We start from the raw sequence: 21,152 nt of genomic DNA, 5'->3' as shown, positions 1-21,152 counted from the left end.
ATTAAGGGCTCACTGTGCTAGCTGCTTTTCTTCTTTTTACAGTAGAAATCATAGGAAAAAGAGTTTCTGGGGGAGACAAATAAGTGCGTTTTGCAGGTGTTACAGGGAACTCCTCAAGCCTAGGTGTGGTCTGTGGTCTTGGAGAAAGCACTGAGGTGCTTGTTTGAAAAATCAAATATAAATGCTTTTCTTTGTATAAAAACATCTGACCACTTGAAACAATCTTGTAGTATCTCAATGAAAAAGCCTTGTTAATGTGGTGAGTTTCGGTTTGAGCTTTTTGTTACAGTGAGTGCAGTTATTTCTGCTTCCTTCTGACAGACCAAAGAGAACGCTGTACAGTAAGAAGTATGGAGTGGACCTCATCAGGTACACACATGCTGCCAACACTGTTGTGTACAGCTGCAACAAAATAGATGGTAAGTTGAGCATATTTAATCTCCTTAAACTTAAAACTACATGCCTGGATAAATAGTTCTAAAGAGCTGGAAAAAATTCATAGTAACTTTTCGGTGATAAGTACACTGTCAGAGACAGAGGAATTAATATTCAACTCTAATGCACAGCTCAGTGATGCTCCCTCGAGCATGCTGATGTGTGTTTTGTTTGTTGCTGCAATAACTAGGGGTTTAAATGTTGTTAGTGCAATAAAAGTTTGGTTCTACTGCTTGCTTTGCTGTTTGATACCAGTGCCATCAGCTTCCGTGGCTTAATTTCTTACGTGTGAAATGAGGTAGAAGGAGTGTGTGGCCAGAAGGTGGGCTAAATGCCATAGCTCTGTCTGATACACACAGAAGTCTACTGCAAAGGAAGGGAATGTTTTTCCATTCTCTGTATGCAGCAGGGAGGGCGGGAAGTTCAGGTAACTCAACAGATCACCAGCCAAACCTGGGGGAGGTCACAGAGCTCTTCTGAGACTGGCTTTGCTTCTGTCAGTCTGTTCTTTCTGTGCAATGGGCAAAACACTCATTTTCATGCCATTTCTCCACAGTCGGTGTCTGTGATAGCTACACTCTGTAAATTGGTGACATCCAACTTCATGACAGGCTATTAATGTATTTGAGTTTAATTAAAATTCAAATTTACAAACTGACACAGAGAGGTACATTAATTCTTCTATCTGGCAATACTTCCTAAGTTTGGAAACAGCTAGTGTTCATTTCAACTTTTGTCTCAATTTTGTTTGTAGTCAGTGTCTGAGAGTTTTTCAGTGAACAAGTGTCTTAGCACAGCACTTTATAAATGGGGTTTAACATTGTGTTTGTAAACTCATAAGCATTTCTGGAGTAGTGGTTTGGTTTTGTTTTTTCCTTTGCACAGATAAGAGATTGACAGTAGAGATACTGGTGCCTTGTGGTGTGTGGTGGGGTACTTCAGGAATTTAAAAGAGAATTAATTCAGAGCAGATGGATGTTAAGAGTTAGGAAGTCAGACTAAACTAGAACAAGCTGAGTCTGAAACTAGAGGAACAAGGAAGTTTCCGATGGAATTGGGTTTAATGGTATAAAAGGATTAAAAGTGTGATGGGAAGCACTTGCCTTTTTAGTCTGTTTCACAGCCTACTTATTTTTTTATTAAGTTATTAACTTATGTCACATTTCTGACTTGTGTATTATTTAACTTACAAATAATTACAATTAACAATTTAATGAACCATTTTTAATGCCTTTTTGAGTTGTGAGTTTTTGTTTCTAAGCACTGGTTAGCTGTTGAGGAACCAAAACTTCAGAGTCTTCATCCAATAATGCAAGGTAGCATTACAAGAAATACTTGACTGGACGAAAAGAAAAAGCTAGAATGTGAAAGTATTTGTTGCTGTTGTGAACCATAAGCTTAATAAACCAGCAGGGTGTTACAGGATGTTAGAAAATATAGGCCTTAAGCCTTAGCCTACCTACTGTGAGTACCAGACCAGGAAGCTGCTAGAAGCTGAAGTTTGTCCTTTGTATAGCCCCAGCCCAAAATCACGAGCGTGGTTACCTAGGTTACCCAACCTGCTTACATAGCATGAAGAAAACTTTAGAAATAGAACCTTTAAAGTAGACAGATGACCTACTGATATGCTGCGCTGACAGGTAGAACGCTAGACAATGATTATCCACGCCCTCGCTGACATTTTATTCTGCAAGCAAGATAGGAAATTGTCCAGACCTTGAAGGAAGAAGAACTGAGAGTTCTGAAGATGTCATAAAGGAAGAGAAATGGGAACAAACTGAAGATTTGTAAAATTCCGTGAGACTGTACCTATGTCGTAACCCATAATCTGTAACCGTATATAAGGAAGACCCTGCTAGTGTAAGTTTGTCACTCTCTGAGGAGGTGACCCAACGCTGCTGTTCCTGCTAACTCTCCTGAATAAAGCCTTCACTCAGAGTAACCCGCAAGAGTTCGAGTCTCTTTTAACACAGGGTATTCTGTAGGGATCCAGATACTCTGTAGTCCCTACTTCCTGCAGTCTTGGGCAAGGTGCATTGTATTTAACCTGTTACGCAGTTATCATGAGGGAAAATTAACACAGGAAGTGTTATGGGAGTGCTGGCACTTGATCCCAGGCATTTTATGTGTTGGAGTTGCTACCAGTCCACTTCTGATGATTTTCTCAAGACCTCTGAACCTAGTTCATCTTGCCTGATTCCAGGCTGAGGTAGTAGTTTGTACAGTTTGAGGGTCTATGATACCACCCGGTACAGGAGATAACTGTACAGGCCACTGCCTTGCTTGGGACAGAGCGCTGCCAACAAAAAGGATCACAAAGGATCACAGTTCTCCAGTGCTTCCTCTTTAGCAAAGGAAGATGAAGTTCTGCATGGATACTTCAAAAATCAGGTAACAACAGTTCTTGCAGGAAAAGCTAGAGATGCATCTTAACATCATGCTAGAAGCATATCAGTTCTGGCCACGATGGGGTGCAACACTGGTGTTGGGGATTTATGTTTTGGATAGTCACCTCAGGTCACTTAGAGCCTTTCAAAATGATGTGTCACCAGCATCATGTTTCCAGCTTGATCAGTCACCTTTGGTTTTCTTGTCAAATACTGGAGGGTGGTCTAGACCTCTGGTCTCAGCTTCATGTGAAACCTCAGGCAAAAATGGCAAGTTGATCATTTTTTCACAGAAACTAAATTTTGCTGAATGAGCCGTTCAGAAAACTCTGACCACAGCAGTCCTTAGGAGTGTTAAAATGCTCTGTGCATATTTCATGCTGTTGGCTCTTGTTCTTCCAAGTCAAAAGTGAAAATGTCCTCTTCCCTCAGTTTATCTTTGGAGCCACAGCTGGACTACTTGTTGCAGCATTACAGAGTCTCTTGGCTCTGTGTGGTGCAGGTGCATAATGCCAGCCTCTTCATCCAGCAATAGCTTAAACTCATGTCCCCTAACTAGTGGGAGAAGGGATTTTCCCGATGCTGCTTTCAGATATTGGAGGTTTAACTTAGTTCTTCGTGTTTCATTGCTCAGATGGATTGTTTCCTCTTACACAGATTTCTTTTAATCTTGAGAAAAAGTCTCAACAGCAGCTACCAAAATTTTGGGCTGCTCTTGGTATGTTCATCTGTACTGAGAATAAAATTACCACTTGAGAAATGTTGTGGTGCTGCTCCAATTTATTCCGTATATTTTTAAGATCGCTTTAAGTGGACTAAGCTTTACGTTACTCCTCTGTCCTCCTGTTAAAGCTTAGCTGCTCTAAGTGCAGAAAATGTGTGAAGCTATTGATTGTCATATTCAAAAAATGAGAGATTTGCTACTTTTTAATGGTCCTGTCCTGGCTTTGAAGTTTGTGTTTTTATCATCTCTTTGGCTAAGTGCTAGAATTCACACATTTCCTGTGTTACTGTTTAGCTGGAGACTTATTTGCCGGATGTGTATATAGGTAAGACAGCAAGATTCATTGGTAGTACCCACATCATAAATTTGATACACTCTGTTTTGTGAGAATGATGGAATAAAACTTATTGGTACTTAAATTTTAGCAACTCTGAAATTAACTTGCATAAATCACATGACAGTTTGCCTTTATGATGTAATATGACTTCAGACTGTGGAAAGTGTCTTTTCCTGGTGCCTGATTTCCAGTTCTGCCTTGGAAATTAAATTGTTTTATGTCTGTTTCTAACTTGGTTCTGTTTCGAAGTCTGACTTGAAATCAAATGACCAGACTTCTTCACTGTGGCAAGATTGCTGTTGCTGTGGGGAGCAAGTTTACTGTGTGACCACTTTTAGATAACATTGGATTCATGGTATAATAAAGCTTATGGTTTGTTTATGTTTTCAGATACAATCCGATACCTCTCCCTGCATGACAACAAATACATTCGGTATTTCCCGGGGCATACAAAAAGGTAAGACGTGGCTTGGGGGACAGTACAGGGGAAATTGAAATAATGATTGGAATGAGCTTGAGTTACGTTACACTTGATTCACTCTGATTTTCACTTTGTAGAACTGTTCATGGCTGTTACAAGCATGTACACAACTGTTGGGGTAGGTGTTGGGTCATTCACTTCTTTTGTGTATCTCTGATGCATGTGCTCTTCTGTGTTGTAGAGTGGTTGCTCTTTCAATGTCTCCAGTGGATGACACTTTCATTTCTGGATCCCTTGATAAAACTATTCGACTTTGGGATCTCCGCTCTCCAAATTGCCAGGTAGGATATCAAATTCATGCACAGTGTATTGCATTTGCAGTTAGAAGGATGAAAAATGGATGAGTGCTTGTTACAAAATGAAAATACTGATGGAAATGTATGCTGCTGACTTAGTGTTGACACCTTCCTGGATTGCTGAAGGAGCCTTGATCACAAATCTCCGTGAAATATGTATGTTGCATTGTGTAACACCGTTCACTTTCACCTCTGTCTCTTTTGGAGAGGTGCTGGGAAGAGCGAGAAATAACACCCATAGCTGATGAAACAAGAGAAGAGCTGGGTGTCATCATCTTGTTCATCAGGCTGCTACCTCATATAGTGTGTTCTCTCCTAGCTGGCATCTCTCCTGGGTCGGGAACGCATCTTAGCTGAGTGTTTGTAGCGTGTGTTTAAGATTGATGCTTTGATGCAATTAAATTTGAAGAAACTGATGATCTAAAGTAACACAGCAGCCATATGGTCTGCCCCTCCTTGCATCGCCTTTGTTGTTCATCAGACCTCTTTGTGAGCAGATTTAACTTTCTAGCAAGGCAAAACCCCGTTTCTTTTTATTTACTTCTTTTGCTTGAATAGTTTCCTTTTTTTTTAGTGGAAGCAGGCTTACGGGGGCTCAGAAAAGTACCTGAGCTGCCAGCAGGGGCAGGAATGAAGGACTAGGAGTACAGTCTCCACCTTCTGTTGATGATGAGCTGTTTCGTCCCTGTATCTGGACACAGGGCATTGTGCTCTCATATTTTCCCATCTCACTGGGACCGTTTTGCTTATGAGAGAGGGCTATTTTACTTATTCCAGATCTTTTTCTGTCAAGAAATCTTAAGTTTTGCCTTTCTCCAGGAGTATGCCTTTAATGCTAGTGTGTAAGTTTCCCTTGGGATGAATCTCGGTCTCAAAAATGCTACAGATGAGATAGGATTGTAAAGTCAGTAGCAGTTCTGTGGTTCATGCTAAAGCCTGAAGTTGTAAGAATGGTAAAACTAGGACTTGTAACTGGAAGCTGCATCCCGCAAAGTTTAGGAAAGAGTTTGAGGAAGCGTTACTTGTAATTTTCAGTTTGCCCATGAGATGGCAGCCGTACTGCCTAGAAATACTACCGGGAAACCAGCGATGTCCCACGTCAGTATGGGCTAGCTTACTGCCTGGCCTTCGGAGATGATGGGAAAACCGACCTAAATTGGAAAGAAGAGAGCAGTAGTAAAGACTCTAGACTTGTTTTCAGAAGAATGGTATTTTAGAAATACAGAAACTTCTTAAATGTATTGTTGATTTAATTAGAGATATGTTATTATTTATGTGCATACAGTTACATAAAGACAGTTGGCTAACACACACAGATCTGCCAGTAAGGATACAGAAAATTATCTATCTTGTTGGCTTTTACTGAGTTTTCTCCAGTCTTTTCTACTATATGAGTTAAGGAAAAGCTAACATTAAAAAAAAAGCACCGATAGTAATCTGTCAATTTTAATATGTAAGGTCTGTTGGCTTCCAGAAGGTATGTGTGTTCATTAAACAGGCATGGAAAGTTTAGCAGTTGTGTTCACTGGAGCTATTTCTAATTGCTTTCAAAATACTTTTTTTCCCCCTCCTTCGCAAGTGTAATTGGTAAAGCGTTGCTATCAATTCCAGCAGCAGTGTTTTGTGGTGCTGTTAATACAGCCACATCATCCTCCCTTCTCTGGGTACTTTTTTGGTGGATGAGAGCTTGAATGAGGTCTTGATTTGTTCTAATGTAAACTGTCATTGCAGCAATCTGATAGCTCTGTATGATGGCCTGAAGTAGTCAGAGTTGCTTTTGAGAAGCTGAGTTCTGAAACTTTGTAAAACCTCAATATTTACAATTGAAATCCAGTTGTTGGGCCTGTAAGCTGCTGTCCTACTGAAAGTGGGCTCAAAATGTGGTGGCAGAAATGTGAGCATCAGTTTCACAAAATAATTTGGACTTCTTCTGTTTTCTAGGGTTTAATGCATCTCCAGGGGAAGCCTGTGTGTTCTTTTGACCCAGAAGGGTTGATTTTTGCTGCTGGAGTCAATTCTGAAATGGTGAAGCTTTACGATCTCCGTTCTTTTGACAAGGTGAGCTGCCCTAACTTCACTTCTTACACATTTTATCTTGCAAGAAGTAGTCTAAACTCAGTGCTCAGAGACTCAATTTTTTTACTCCAGCATACTTTCTGGGGTGCCTACTTGGCATCTAGAGAGTTTTTGGTAAGTAAAAACCTCACAGACAGGGATACATGCTCTCACCAAATCCTCAAATCCGCTCTTGAACCAATGTTACAGTATACTTCTGCTAACTCTTTAACCTGTTCCGAACTCCTTTTTAGGCTTTTTGTTGTTGTTGGGTTATGGTATTTTGGTTTTGTTTTGGTTTTTTTTCCTTTCTGCTTATTCTGGAAGAACACTGGCAAAGATGCATCCGGGATTGTCAGAAAGGATGGAAATTTCAAAGGAAACTAATGGGGTGGGCAGCCAAACTGGCTAAGCACTGAGCATAGTTAGTTCCATGGTTTTCAAAAAGTCAGATGACAATAACGCTGGTGCAAGCTCTTTCTCAAACTTCAGTTACCAGCCTTGTTTAAAAATTTCATCCTATCTTAAATTATTTCTGCTGTTTAATGTGATGGAGTATGGGACTGTTTGGTATCCAAACACCCTACTGTGGCTCTTTTTTGCCATGGAAACTGTAGATTCATACTACTTTGAAACTTAGACGTGCAGTGACATGTTTTTGCCACAACACTTTCCTTTAGTATCTTAGGACTAAAGATTTTATTTTGAAAAAATCTTAAACTTTTTCCTGAGCTAAGGTTAAAAGCAGACTCTTGTTAGCAGCAATGCATACAGAGCCTACATCATATTTCCTCTTTTTTCTTTGAAGGGGCCATTTGCTACATTTAAGATGCAGTATGATCGAACATGTGAATGGACAGGCCTGAAGTTCAGTAATGATGGCAAACTCATCCTTATATCGACTAATGGAGGGTTCATTCGACTGATTGATGCTTTTAAAGGAGCTATCCTGCATACGTTTGGGGTGAGCATGTTGCCTGTGTTACGTGCTTGAATCTTGGTATTAGTTTTGTGAGCAGATGCCCTTTGGTTGCGAGATTACTGTGGACACACACTTTACTACACGTTCTCCTGTTTTGTGCCATAGGGTTATAATAACAGTAAGGCTGTCACACTGGAGGCATCATTCACACCAGACTCTCAGTTCATCATGATAGGTAAGATAATTTTTCTTGAAAGAATTCCAGTGCTCTGAAATTTGGTGTGTTACATAGGACTAAAGTTGTGTCTGTGCTGGGAAGCAGAATGTATTTAAATAGTACAATGCAGTCATAAGCTTTCTTTGCATTGATAGTTTTCTGGTTTGTTAGTTTACTCAACATTTTCTAGACTGAAATGTAAAAGAGCCTGCAAGAGGACTTTTGTTGTTTCCTTTTACACATGAACACTATTGCAAAAAATATAAGAAACCAGCAAACTATTGTAATGCATGCAGAGCTGTCACATAATTTATGTCAATAATCCTCACCCTGTGGCTAGGATGCACTCGTGCTGCCTCTGAAAGTGTGCCGGGGCTGTATGTTGTGGCCTGCCCTCTGTTACCTGATGAACAAGGCACCTGCCTGTGCTTGGGTGACTGGTCTTGTAGCCCGGTACATTTGTACACCTTTCAGGGACATTTCTGCACTGGCAACTTCTGTTCATGTGGCTCTTGTGAACTCCCATATCTGTGGAACAAGCTCTGCGTAACCCTTGATAGAAGCAGCAGGCATCAGCCTGATGGCTCCCAGCATGATTCCTCTGGCCCAGGCCCCTTTCCCCATCCCCTCCAGGAGGGACTCTTGAGTAAAGTGGGTGGCAAAAAGCAGTTGCAGCTCCTATAAAGCCAGGTGCTGCAGCTTGGGCACCCCAAGGTGAGTGCTTCAGTCACTCTGCTGCCCAGCAGGACCCAGGAACACAAATAAGACGTATTTGTGTGGCACTGCCCTTTCCTAGCCCTTTATTTTTTGTTCTTATTTATATGGCTGATCAAATATGTTTGACTGTGGTAATTGGTATCAGATCCTCATTTTTCCTGGATGAGTGATGGTCTTGGGAAAACCTTTTTTTTTTTTTTTTTTTTTTGTTCTGGCTGAGAACTTCCCGATTGCAGAGAAGGCGGGGGATGGGAGGGTGTTCTTTGCTTGGTCTCTCTGGAGAGCACTTTATTGCACATATTTACCTTCCTTTTGTGCCCTTCCAAATGAAAACTGTAGTGGAAGGAGTTACAAAACTTTTATTTCTGTTCAGTGTTTACATATGGTTAAGTTGTAACTTGGACTTCTTAATTTTTCCTTCCTGAAAGGCTAAACTTATAATTACAGAAGCAGAAGAAAATTCCGTGCATTTTTATTAGGAATCCTATTTAAAATGAGACTAAGGCACAGTTGAATTATAAAAACGTTACGTGCCCAGCCTCAGTTTGCAAAATGCCATTTTAAAGTGAAAAACCTGTCCCATTGTAGCAACATGGAGAGTCGATACCTCCAGTGAAGCTTCTGGTATTTGGCGTAGTGCATTGGAATCTGGTTACCTTTGATTTCAGATTCTGTGCCTACCAAGTGAAATATTTATCTCCTATGTCTGAACTGAGAGCTTGCGTGAGCAGTGACTTACACACAGCTTTTTTCCTCTCGCACATTGGTCCAAGTTGGCAAGGGTCCTTCCTTTGTAGCTGAATGGTGTCAGCTCTTCTTTCCTACTGGGTGACTGTAGCTCTTAACCTCTTTGCCAGAATAGTGTTGCGCTGTGTTGAGTAGTTGAGTCTCTGCAGTGCAAAGATATAAACCTGTTTGGATACAGGTGTGTAAACTCTAGTGATGTTTTGTAAATGCCCTGGTGGTACTTTGGGAATTTTAAAGGTTAAGCTATGAAGACAGGGCATGTTTGTTCCTACAGTTCTCCGACAGAAAAGGTTATGTACTTAATTTTTCTCTGCTCACCTCTTCAATGTATCTTGCATGTCTTGTTTTTCACTCCTGCCTGCAGGTTCGGAGGATGGGAAGATTCATGTTTGGAATGGGGAAAGTGGGATGAAGGTGGCTGTGCTGGATGGGAAACACACAGGTCCTATAACCTGTCTGCAGTTCAATCCAAAATTCATGACTTTTGCTAGTGCATGTTCCAATATGGTAAGGAAAGTGTTTTAAGTTCCTGCTAGCTCAGTGAGGTGCTGACCCTTTTAGAAATGAATCTGAGAAGGCTCACTGCCACTGATGGGTATTTCCTTGGGCTTCAGCGAGAGCCAGGCCTCTGTTGTGCCTTGACTGCGCCTTACCAGGCCAGTAGATACATGGGGCAGCACAACTGGCAAGCCAGCATTTGAACACACACATGAAAGCAGAGCAGCGAGTGAATGCGTGCACAGAAGTACGAGTTCTTTAGAGCACTGTCCATGGCTGCTGTTTTCAGTTTGTGTAAGACTGGCTTCTCTGGAGACAATGCAATGCAAACCGAACCAGCGTAAGCAAAGATTGTGACCTTAAGCTGCTGGGAGGGTGTTGCTGCCTCTTTGGTAATCTCTGCCTGTGTGCTTATAGAAGGTGGCAGCAATCAGGTCCTACAGTGTGCTGTAGGAGGGATTTGTGTTCTGCTCTGTAAAACATGTTTATTCTTCCTCTTTTGTAGGCCTTCTGGTTGCCAACTATTGACGACTAATTCCTATGCTGCAGCTGTTGTCAGATGACTTCCACACTGCTAACAGCAGCACATCATTGCAAGCATAGTATTGGGATTGCCTAGGTCTCCTAGACTGTGTTCCTGCGTATGTTTCCATATGTCTTACGTTTATTTGCTGCATTCCTTTGTGAGGACTCTTCCACTCAGCCTCTTAGTGTGTTCAGGAGCAGCATGCTACATGTTCTTACCTTCCAGTCCACGCCCAGCAGGCTTCAGCTGAAGTTGGAACTGACACAGTATTATTTCTAAGAGCAATTAAGTCTGTTTTATTTACAAAATGTTTGTGGCGTTTTTTTAAGCTGTAATTGTGTGTTTTTATTCTGTAAGTGCACAAGGCTATTGATGTTCCAAGGTGGAACGTGCGGTTCCTTCCCGTAAGTGCATGTTTTTCCCATCTAGGATCCCTGGTTTCATTGCAGTCCACAGATGCAAAGTTACTTCTGTGCCAAATGTTAACATTGACAGTTTTCAACGCAGACAGCAGATGCTGGCTTCTTTTGCAGTGGAACACGCACCAAAAGAGTGGGTGACTGTAAATATACATTATACATCCTGTCATCCTTCTTTTGGCAATTTAGCATGCAGCAAACCACACAGGTTTTGTCCACTGACAGAACTTGCTGAAGCCTCCCTGCTGTTTGCTGTGCCAGCATCGCAGAGGGTGCAGACAGTACCGATGAGGTCTGGTCAGTGTCCCAAGCAATAAAGGAATCTGTCAGCACGAGGATGGGGAAACCAAACTGGGACTGAAAGCACAGCCTGCCTATGTATCTTCCTTATGTATCATCTTGGCTGATCTTACTTGTAAATACTGGGGGGGGGAGGGCAGCGGGAATGGGCCATATTTTTTTACTTTTAGATATTAAAGAAAATTATGTGGGCCAGTATTGTGAGGTGTCTAGGCTGTTTACCTCCACTGATGCAGTTCTCCCCTCCTGGTTTGTAAATAAGCACCATTAAATTCTCCCAACGCCAGGCTTAGACCTATATCCCTTTGTTGTTAAAACTGATATGCGGTTAGTTCATCATGCATTGTTACAGGTCCTCCAGGTTTTCAGCGGTAGCCCCGAAACAACGCTTCCTTTGTCAGATGTGTCTTCAGAATTGAATTTTAAAAATCTTACGTGTGACTGTACTAACTCTGCTTTGCTGTGGCCCTGCTCCAAGGAACGCCCCTGCACAGAGATGGGAGGGACATGCTCTCCTGCTCCAGCAGGGCTTGTGGGTGAATGGCACAGGAAGGCTGGCAAGCTGGTCTTCAAGCCTGGCTCCAGTTTCTTTTTCCTGAAATGATGCATTGATCAAACGCATCCACCAGCAGGCCGGGACAGGCTCAGCGTAAATGTGGCATTCATTGTATTCTTGCCTTTCCAAACATGCTTGGCTTTATGTGCTGGGTCGCAGCTTGGAAAGTCCATTCTTTCCCTCAGTCATGTGTGCTTCCCCTCTCCTGAATGTAAGATGCTGGGAAGGTGACAAGCACAGTAATGGGCGTGTTCTCTCTGCTCTCAAGTGCCAGTCCGTAAGAGAGAACAGTGCTCGATTGTTTTTACTTTAGGTCAGTTGTCTGGTTGTACCCCTGTTACAGCAAAGTCTGTCTCAACTGTAGGGCCCTGTATGTAATTCAGAGCATTTCTCCTTGATCAGCTGGTAGAACAGCTGCTTCTGTTTCACTTTGCCTTGCCTTTTTCCTTTTTACAGCCCTTGTCAGTGGAAATGGGCTGTGCTAAGAGCTGGGGCTGGGGAACAAGCATTTCTCCACTGCTGGTTCCTTTAAAGCAGCAGCACATGCTGAGCCACAGCGTTTGCCTGTGGCAGTTCGCAGGAGGACCGCCTGCGTGAGGCAGTTCTGATAAACTGGAATCGATGCTGCGGTTGAAGCTGCTCCTTAGGCTCTGTGGCTTGCCTCTGCTGATGCTACTGCACGATGAAAAGCTGTTTCTAGCAGCATGAGTCTGTGATGTGAGTTAGCTGTCCACCAGACTGCAGGAGGGAAGGGAGCAGCAGACTGAGGCTTTTGATCTTGCCAGACAGACCTGCTGTTGGAATCGCAGATGAGAGATTCATACTACTACACCAGCACCCCTCTTCCCAGCATGTGCTGTCCCACTGTCCCCTAGAAATGCCAGCGCGAAGGGAGGTGGTTATCTCCGTCCTCACAGTTGAAAGTTGGTGGCTTTCCACAGCCACCTTTTCGGCGCGGTATTGTTCTGTTTCAGGCTGCTTGGTGCTATTTTACCACTATTGGTGTTTTTGTAAGCAGCCGTATTTTGCGGTGGTTTGTAACACACAAGTATTTGGGGTTTGTAGTGCATTTTAACAGTTAAACCATAGTGTTCAGTAGCAAATCATCTTTCAGGTTTTTACCATGTCTGTTGCCTGAGGAAGTGAACAGATAGCCTCCAGCCATTTTTCTTGTTACTTTTCACAGGGAAGCATTTTGAAGTTTTTTTAATTATAAAAATGCTCTTTGCTAATGTGGTTTGAGCGCTTGTCTAAAGACCATTGTTCAGCTCTCTTCCACTCGCAGTGTTGTAAAGTATTGTGTGTTGTAACGTGAAACGTTTAAGAACAAGAGGACCAAATGACTGATCTGGAAGGATACATACACTAAGAACATCAGTGGCTTTCTGGAGTGAAGATAGATGTACAGATTTGTGCACAGCGCTAATGCTCATTCCAAATTAAAGCTGAATGCCTTCTCAGGGCTGATCGCCACCCACACAGGCAAAGACATCCTTCTTGGTTGATGTAGCACCGAGTGTTTTCCATCTGCTTTTAAAAGAGGGAAATGTGCCAAGTGTTATCAAGGAACTTGGAGTATCGTGTGTTTCTTTAAAACAGGAAAGGTTGAATAAAGCTTTTAGCCTCCAGCTTCTATGTGCTTCTCTGGAAGTATAAGGACTGTGATTCCTGTGCTCTTCAGGGCAGCCAGCTAACGAGAAATGCACCTTATTAAAAACAGCACTCCCATGTCTAATGGAGTGTCCAACCTTATGTAAAGCCAAGCAGGAAACAGCATTCCCTCCCCAAATTTGATATTTAAAAGCTGAATCCCCCATGCTCTTTGAGATGAAGTTAAAGACCTTTCTTTGAAACAAGAGAGAAGTAAGACTCAACAGCCCATCTCTAAATAAGCAGGGGTGTTGGCTGAGCACATCTGTGTGGGCTGTAGGAGACTTCAGGTGTTTCTCTTCTCCAAATTAGTCTTTGAGAGTTTTTGGTGTGGTTTGGTTGTTTTTGTTTTTTGAGGCTCCCTGGTCCTTGGTTAATGTCCCAACCCCTGCTCTGGAGGACACAGGAGCAACTGAGTGAACAAACCCAGAAGCAGCAGTGTATCTTTTCCAATGCCCCTTGACTGTAATTGCACTTTAAGAGACTTGCCTTGGCTTAGAGCCAGGGGCTAGGATCCTGGCAAGCCTTTCAGAAACTGATCACGAGCTGGTGTGGGGAGTGTGACTCCGAGGTGGTATCTGCCGGATGAGTGTAAATACGTGAAGTCAAATTATGCTTTGTCACAAAATACTACATATGTGGAGAATTCAATGTTGTGGCTGTTAACAATAAATATTTTGTAGAGAGATCACTGAGTGCTGTAAATTCTACGTTTGCTTGGTATGATATGGTACGTATGATATGACTTGCTGGTTTCTTGGAGGAGGATGGGAAAATCATCAATTTTTTTAAAAGCCTCTTTGGAAAGTCAGAAGCTCTGTAGTAGAAGTGTGATACTCTGGAGCTATCCCTACACAAACTGCCCATTTTAAGAGGCTTTTCTTGCCTAGGAATGCTTCGGGATAGGGAAACAGTCTTATCACAGCTATGTATTGAGGCATGGTGCCCTAGGGAGGGGTGTCCACGGAAGCCTGTGTTCTGGATGGAAGAGATGAGCCCTTAGCAGGAAGGTGGGAAAATAGTTTGTTGTGGTTTGGAGTAACAGGAGACTGGGATCATTACTGTCAATGTATATAGACTATTACAGCTGCTTTATGGGGAACGGCAGACAGCCGGGTAAAGCCCCATGTGCATTGTTTTCAGGTTAAATTCAAGAGGATGTGGGAAAGCGAAGCTGGAGAGAAACGGGTTTTGTTCTATCCCTTGTTTAAATGACGAGCAGATAGCTGAGCAGGCTGCCTCACTCCTGGGTCCAGGCCTCCCACTGCAGGAAACCATCTTTTGACACCCAGCCCTCGGGACAGTACCACTGAGGGAATACTTCTAGACACAAAGTGGGTTTTGGCAAAGACAAATACAAACAAAAACCCTGCAATTTTCTAAGGCTGTTTTTTTTCTACTTCAGGTCTGTGTAAAACCTTTGACAGGAATAAAACTGCAGTAAGATGCGTTTAAAAAAAAGTATTTTTATTTGGACTTTCATCCTTGTGGAACTTAAAAACACTGGGGTTTGTCTGCTTCGCTGGGGAATCCTGCAACTTGGGTAATGAATAATAAAAACACAAGTGGAGATGGGGGAAGATGGGAAGGTTGTCCACACCTGAATTTCCCTGGCTAATGAACGGGTTCAGAAGCAGATCCTCAGCGTTTAAGGCACAACTCGGTTTGGCACAGCTTCTGCGCTGCTGTTCTGTTCCAGTGATGGTAAGCACTTGTGATTCAGCACTACAGACAAATTTGAACAAACTGGTTTTATTTTACTTGGAGCTAAATCAGCTGATGTACTTAGACACTTGGGTTCTCATCAATGCTACAGCTACAAAACCAGCCTTGCTGTCAAATCACCTGGATTAATAGAAAAAGCATTAGCAAGTGCTGTGGACTAAGATTTGTTAGAAATGGGTACGTTGCATGACACGCTAAATACTTAAATTCTCTGAAGTAACAGTAAGGCACGGATCTTTGCACAGGAGGCTCCTGTATGGCAACGTGTAGTTTCATCTGTTAACGCTGTCTGTTTTGAGGTGGTGCTGCCTACACCCGTCAATTTTCCCAAGCGTCTGGGCTCCTGCTGCAGGGTTGGTGTTAAGCAGGTGTGGCTGTGCCTAGTGCTGGCTCAGCAGCAGCTCCCGTGTTCTCAGCACATCTCCTGCTACAGCAAATGGATCCGAGGGACACTTCAGCTTCTGCGTCCAGCTTTACACAGCTTTGTTCCAAGGGGGATTAAAGTCTGGCACTCGAGGCTGGTTGGATCTCAACTGATCCCCATTCTTCAATATGAAAAAGGGAGAGGGGTCACTAGAAATGTGGATTTGAGGCTCGCTGTACCGCAAAGATTTAGAAATAGCACCCTTCAGCTGGCATGGCCCCCTTTGCAGTTTCTCCTCGGCCCAACAAAGAGAAAGGAGTAAGGGGAATATTTGTTGCCCGCTGTTCCTCTCTTGCAGGCTCTTAAGGAGTTAATGTTCTTGTTGATCTTCTGCATAAGTGCTGGCTGTGCAGTGACAGGTTCTACTGCAGATGGTTTTCCTGGGAAGAGTGCATATGTGCACAGCAGAAATCCCTCAGTCTCGGGTTGTTGCTGAGCAGCACCACAGCAGGGGGACACAGAGATTCTGTGTGTCACACTGTCAGTCCTTATCCCTGTTGTGTAGAGGGATGACAAATGCTGAGATGTCATCGTAGGATGCCTCGTGGCTGTCATCCAGCAACCACTGGTGGCCTCTCTTCTCTCCTCTTGCTCTGCATACCAAGCATTTGGCCAGTTCTGAAAATCTGTGTGAGGAATAAATGCAAGGTTTGGGTGAATGTGGCACTGCTCCCTTAAGAACATTGAGATGTGGCTTTATGTTGTCAAGATAGTAGGTTTTTAAAGACACTAGCTTTACCATTGTTTCTTTAGGATGGGGAAAGATTAGGCAGCAGTTTCCAGAGTCCCAGCAGAGTGCTTGGTCACAGTGGAGCTGACCTAGAAGCAGAGCACTCCCCGCCTGCTTTTGGTCTGACCAGGTTCTCTGGAAGGGAAAACGATAGCAAAGCTGGTACTACCTGTGAGGATCTGTCCTGTTCTCTGCAAGGAAGTTCCTGACCATATGGGCCACCTCTTCGTTGCACAGTACATCCCAAAGGCCATCAGTTGCCATGATGAGGATATCGTCTTCCCTAATGTCACGCAGAGCAAAGTCAAACACATTCACCTGGAAAGCAGAGCAGTAAATCGGTGACAATCTCTGCAAGGTACCGGAGGGGTCGGGGAAATGACTCCTCCCCTGAGAGATGACAAAGTGGAACCAGGGTGCTTTGAATCTTTTACATCCCCTTGCTGCTATGCTTGTAGATTCCTCTGTCTTGAGGATTCTCTGGGCAGCATGCAGAGAGGTGGGGGATGGAGAAAGGACACAGCTGAGACCTGCCAGGTCTGTAAAAGGTGGGTGCTACAGGGGAGGAGCAGAACGTTTAATTTCATCCTGTAATTCCTGTGGCGTGACTGACCTTGGGGATGCAGGAGAGGAAAGGTTTGACTTCAATGTTGGTGTCGATGACTTTGAGCTGATGATCCCCCAGACCTCGAGAGACAGCCAGAGTCCCCAGCAAGCGAGCCTGGCCACAAAGAAAGCAAAACAGAATTAAAACACAAGAATGTGGCAGCTTTAAAGGCTGATGTGTGGCTTGTCCTGACCAATCTTCGTCTTGCCTTTAAGACCCTTCTCCAAGCACCACCCAGGGCAGCCCCTGGAGACCTCAGGGATGGAGGAGTGATCAGCAGCGAAGGCCTGACGCGAGCATGGGACAGCCAGCCCGCACGTGGGTGGCTCCTGGGGGCCCGTGGTGTGCTCTGGAGTAAGGACCTGTACTCTGGGTAATGCTACAGACCTCGGGGACCCCATGGTGGCATCTGCTCTTCATTTGGAGGGGGTGAGGAAGAATGCTGGGTTGGTTTGGGGGGTGGGGGAACGGGTCCTTCCTCCTGGCAAAGGAGGTTCTGCAGCAACTCCTTGCAAAGGGGGGGGCACGTGGGTTGTGTCACCGGGGGTGCTCCACCAGCAGGTACTCTGGAGGAGGGTGCAGCCTCTCTGCTCCCGAGGGCTCTGGTTTACACTGACCAGGCAGCACGGTGCTAGTGAAGGGAGCTGCTGTATCGGGCCTGTGGGCTCTGCAGCCCCAGGCTGCCGTAGTGCCCCAGGGCAGTGATCATGAGTGACAGGGATGCTGAGGACCCCCAGCAGATTGCATCTGCCTTCCCCATGTGTAAAGCATTCAGCTACCTGCTTCCCGTGACCATGGACAAGAGGATACTTGAGGTCAGCTTTCTCCACTGTCTTGTATCCCCTAGAACAGAGGATTCAGCATTGATTTGGGATTTTCTACCTTAAAGGTACAACACAGCCAGAACATCTCAACCATGACTCAGTCCTCGTGGTGCCCCCGTGCACAGGCAGCTGAGGCATGGGCAAAGTGACTTGCTGAAGCAGACACAGTGAATAAGACCCCCTGCTGAATGCCAAGGCATTTTCCCCTCTCCCCTTCCTCCCTAGCTTGTACCTGCACCAGTCTGGGGCTTCCTGTACCAGCCCCACCTTGCAGGATCCCAGAAGGACCATCTCACTGCTCCCTAACCACTCTGCCATGGCCCCAGCCCTTCAGCTGGGGCGGCTGCTCACAGCATCCTTCACTCCATCTGGCACAGCTCTGCAGCACTGAGCCCCCTGCTCTCACCAGGGGTACTCCCTCCACCTCCCCAGCGCTACGAGCAGGTGAAGCCGCCCTGTGCCGCACCCTTGTCCTCAGGCAGAAAGGACTCACCAGCCCTCCATGAAGTAATCCCGGTACAGGACTTTCTGGCCCACGTCATCTCCCTTCAACCTCCGTGGAAACTCAAAGCGTGTGAACTCGCCCTCCAGGAGCTTGGGGAAAAGAAAAGCCTGGAGGAGGGAACGAAGGCATGAGGATGAAGAGGTTCTGCTTCAGCAGAGCAGGGCATCCAAACTGCTTCTGCCTCGGGACTGGCACCCCAGCAGCAGAACGGAGAACAGACTTGGGAAAGCACATCCCAAGGAGGATGTGAGCGTCTCCCATATTGACGTGCGGAGGGAGCCACTCACCAAGTGCTGGAGTCGCTGCCTCTCTGTCTCAGGGGTGAACTCACAGCTCATGGGCACAACGTCATCTTTCAGAACAAGGATCGCCCTACGAGGGGAAGAGGCCAAGAGCTGAAGTGCGTCCTCCTGCATGTCTGTTGCTGCAGCCCTTCTCTTACGGAGGCCAGCCTAGGGTCAGCCAGGTAATCAGCAGTAACCCTTCTCTCATGCCAGAGGACAGCTTTGCACCCAGAACATTTAAAAGCAGCGGTGCCTTTTAAATAACTCCATTGCCATTGCACGGTTGCAGCAGAGGACGAAGCCTGCCTGGTTTGACGATGCTGGAGCTCACTGCTGGAGGAGTGGTGGGCCAAGGCTGGAGGAGGAAGCTCTTTAAGGTGCTTTGCAATGAGCTTCCACTTTTAAACACCTGCCCGGCTGAGCTTACTGCTGCACCACTACCCCAACGCTGCCCTGTGGCTGGGCAGAGTCAGACCACTGAAATCCCAAAACCCTTCCAGGAGGCATGGGAGCATCCATCCATCCCACAGCTCCTGTGGCAGGCAGGAGGGGAATGGCTGGGCTGCACATCTACCTTCTGTAGGATTAAGTAGGCAGCTGGAAACCCTGCCTATCTCCCAGCTCTTGTCCCCCAGCAACTTCCCCCTTTTCTTGTGGCTCACCTGCTGTCCCCAGCGTTGGCGACATACAGCTTTCCCTGGAAATAAAGGGCAGCCAGTGCAGTGCAGCCTCCTGTCTGGTTCGTAGCTTCCATCTCCTGGCCGATGACTTCATCCTGTTGGTTTAAATAAGTTTGGTGAGTGAGCTGAACAAGGCTGCTGCTTTCTGCAGCTGCCTCATGCCTCCCAGCAGAAATCCGGAGCCAAAACTGATTGCAGACGGGCCAGGGGATACCAGCAAGGTGAAAGACAATGTTCCTTCAGTACAGCCAACAAAGCTGCTACTACTGGACTAAGGACCACTTTAGGAGCGTGAGGGGGAGATCTCACACTTGTACACACTGTCCAAGTCTGACAGTAGCCACCGTCCAGCCCCACAGAAACATATCCCCTGGGCGCCCTTCAGCAGAGATGCTGCAGCTTAGCTCTGGGTCAGCACCGCCAACATGCAACAGATCTGCAGCAGATCCTGGGGAGCTGACCCAGCACGATCTCAGCACGCTTTAAGGTTTGGCCAAATGTCCCTGCCTGCTCCATGAGGTGCAGGTGCAGGACTGCAGACCCTGCCCAGCCCAGGCAGCGGGGAGGGACAGACCAACTGCTGGGGGCAGCAGGACCGGTGCCGTGCCGGGGTACTCACACATTCCTGGAAGGCGTTCTCCAGGGCTCCCACCACCAGGTCTTCTGCACAGATGTGCTTCTCCTCCACGAACTGGGGGTCACTGTCACAAACGCAGCGTCCGCTCAGATGCATGGGGGGACGGGCTTCTGCGATGCCTCCCACGACCTCCTCCAGCTTCTGCTTGATGCAGCAGTGCAAATAGTTGGAGGCGATGATTGCAGCTTCTGGGCCACCGTGGCCATCAAACAGCGCCCAGTAAGAACCAGTCAGATACTGCAGCGAGGAAGAGGGACAAGACAGCAAAGAAGAGGGAGAAGATGGGCTGGAGAGGTCACGCAGATGGCAGGCTCGCAGCCAGGACATCACTGTGTTTTGCCTGGCTTTTCCACCCCGGCTCCCCTTCCCCACCACCAGTTCATCCCCTGCACAACTCCAACCCGTGATGCCCACACGCTGCTCTGCCAGACCCGCCATCGAGCAGCTGGATTCACAGCCACCGTCCTCACACACCGTTTCTTGGTGTTTCAGGGCATATGGGGCCACTCCATGTTACAAGACACAAGGCAGAGCGGCTCCCAGGTGAGAGCACCCCGTGTGCCTGGTGCACGTGGCTGTCCCCCAGCGATGACAGCGCACACCCGTCCTCGAAAGCAGAGCGAGGACAGCAGAGGAAAGGTGAGGGCACCGAGTAAAGGGCTTGGACAACCTCAGATGCTGCAAGACACAGGACAAGGAAATAGAAATGGGATGTATGTGCAGAGCTGGGCATTTGCTGGCCAACCACAGGGTGCATGGGTCCCCTGAAGGCATCCAAGGCTGGGGATCAGTGTGTGGGCATGTGGGACTGACGGGACAACCTCATGTTTCCTGTACCGGGCCAGCAGCGGGGTGACCACGGCCTGCCCGTGGGCTATACCTGCGTGGAGCACAGGATCAGCCACTCCTCGTCCTCCTCCAGACCTGGCTCTCTCCTCCGGATGGAGATCTGACAGCAGGCTGCCTGGTCCTCATTGAACTCTGACTTCTCGGCATTGATAACCCTGGGGGTGCAAACGCTCCGGGTCAGGGGTGCAGACACACTGCCCCTCGCCTGCTCCCGCAGCCACTGTGAACTTCACCCTGTCCTTGCAGCCCCTCGCTCCCCGCTCCCTTTCCAGCCTCGAGGAGCTCTCTGCTGGGGCCCTAAATAACAAGTTATTTACGTGCAGTGGGAAAAAGCTTGGCCAGGGACACAGGGACAAATAGTGCTGGAGCACCCGGGCCTCAGGCAGCCCCGGTCAGCAGCCCACACTGTGCTATTTCTGTGGCAACACAGTGAATTGCAAAACCACCGGTACTGTGTTTCCTTCCAGCCCGGCTCAGGTTTGCCCCGGGGTGGGAGTGTGCTCTCCTTGCACAGCTCAGAGATTTCTGAAGGTCTCGTCTCCTTTGATTTAAGGCACTTTGCTAGGAGTGAGGGGATGGACGCCTGGTGCCGCTAGCCCCCCAAAACACCCCCCACCCCA

General features: G+C 46.2%; 2 protein-coding genes across 2 annotated transcripts; one reads left to right on the top strand and one right to left on the bottom strand.

Annotated features, from left to right (window-relative positions):
* Positions 1 to 321: 321 nt before the first annotated feature.
* Positions 322 to 10,666, top strand: WDR82 (WD repeat domain 82; the record flags this gene model as incomplete). The annotated part of the gene is made up of 8 exons (XM_010077163.1): positions 322 to 419; positions 4,274 to 4,340; positions 4,546 to 4,645; positions 6,602 to 6,718; positions 7,524 to 7,679; positions 7,803 to 7,872; positions 9,683 to 9,825; positions 10,322 to 10,666. Coding segments are annotated over 8 exons (781 nt in total), but the record flags the coding sequence as incomplete, so codon positions are not given.
* A 5,231-nt stretch (positions 10,667 to 15,897) lies between these two features.
* On the bottom strand, positions 15,898 to 20,687 carry PPM1M (protein phosphatase, Mg2+/Mn2+ dependent, 1M; the record flags this gene model as incomplete). Its single annotated transcript, XM_010077162.1, has 9 exons — positions 15,898 to 16,042; positions 16,316 to 16,464; positions 16,760 to 16,867; positions 17,533 to 17,596; positions 18,071 to 18,189; positions 18,370 to 18,454; positions 19,029 to 19,141; positions 19,666 to 19,920; positions 20,564 to 20,687. Coding segments are annotated over 9 exons (1,162 nt in total), but the record flags the coding sequence as incomplete, so codon positions are not given.
* Between the last annotated feature and the right edge of the window lie 465 nt (positions 20,688 to 21,152).

Source organism: Pterocles gutturalis, unplaced genomic scaffold (assembly GCF_000699245.1).
Source record: "Pterocles gutturalis isolate BGI_N339 unplaced genomic scaffold, ASM69924v1 scaffold25103, whole genome shotgun sequence".
Taxonomy (NCBI): Eukaryota; Metazoa; Chordata; class Aves; order Pterocliformes; family Pteroclidae; genus Pterocles; species Pterocles gutturalis.
This window is presented reverse-complemented; position numbering and strand designations above follow the sequence as displayed.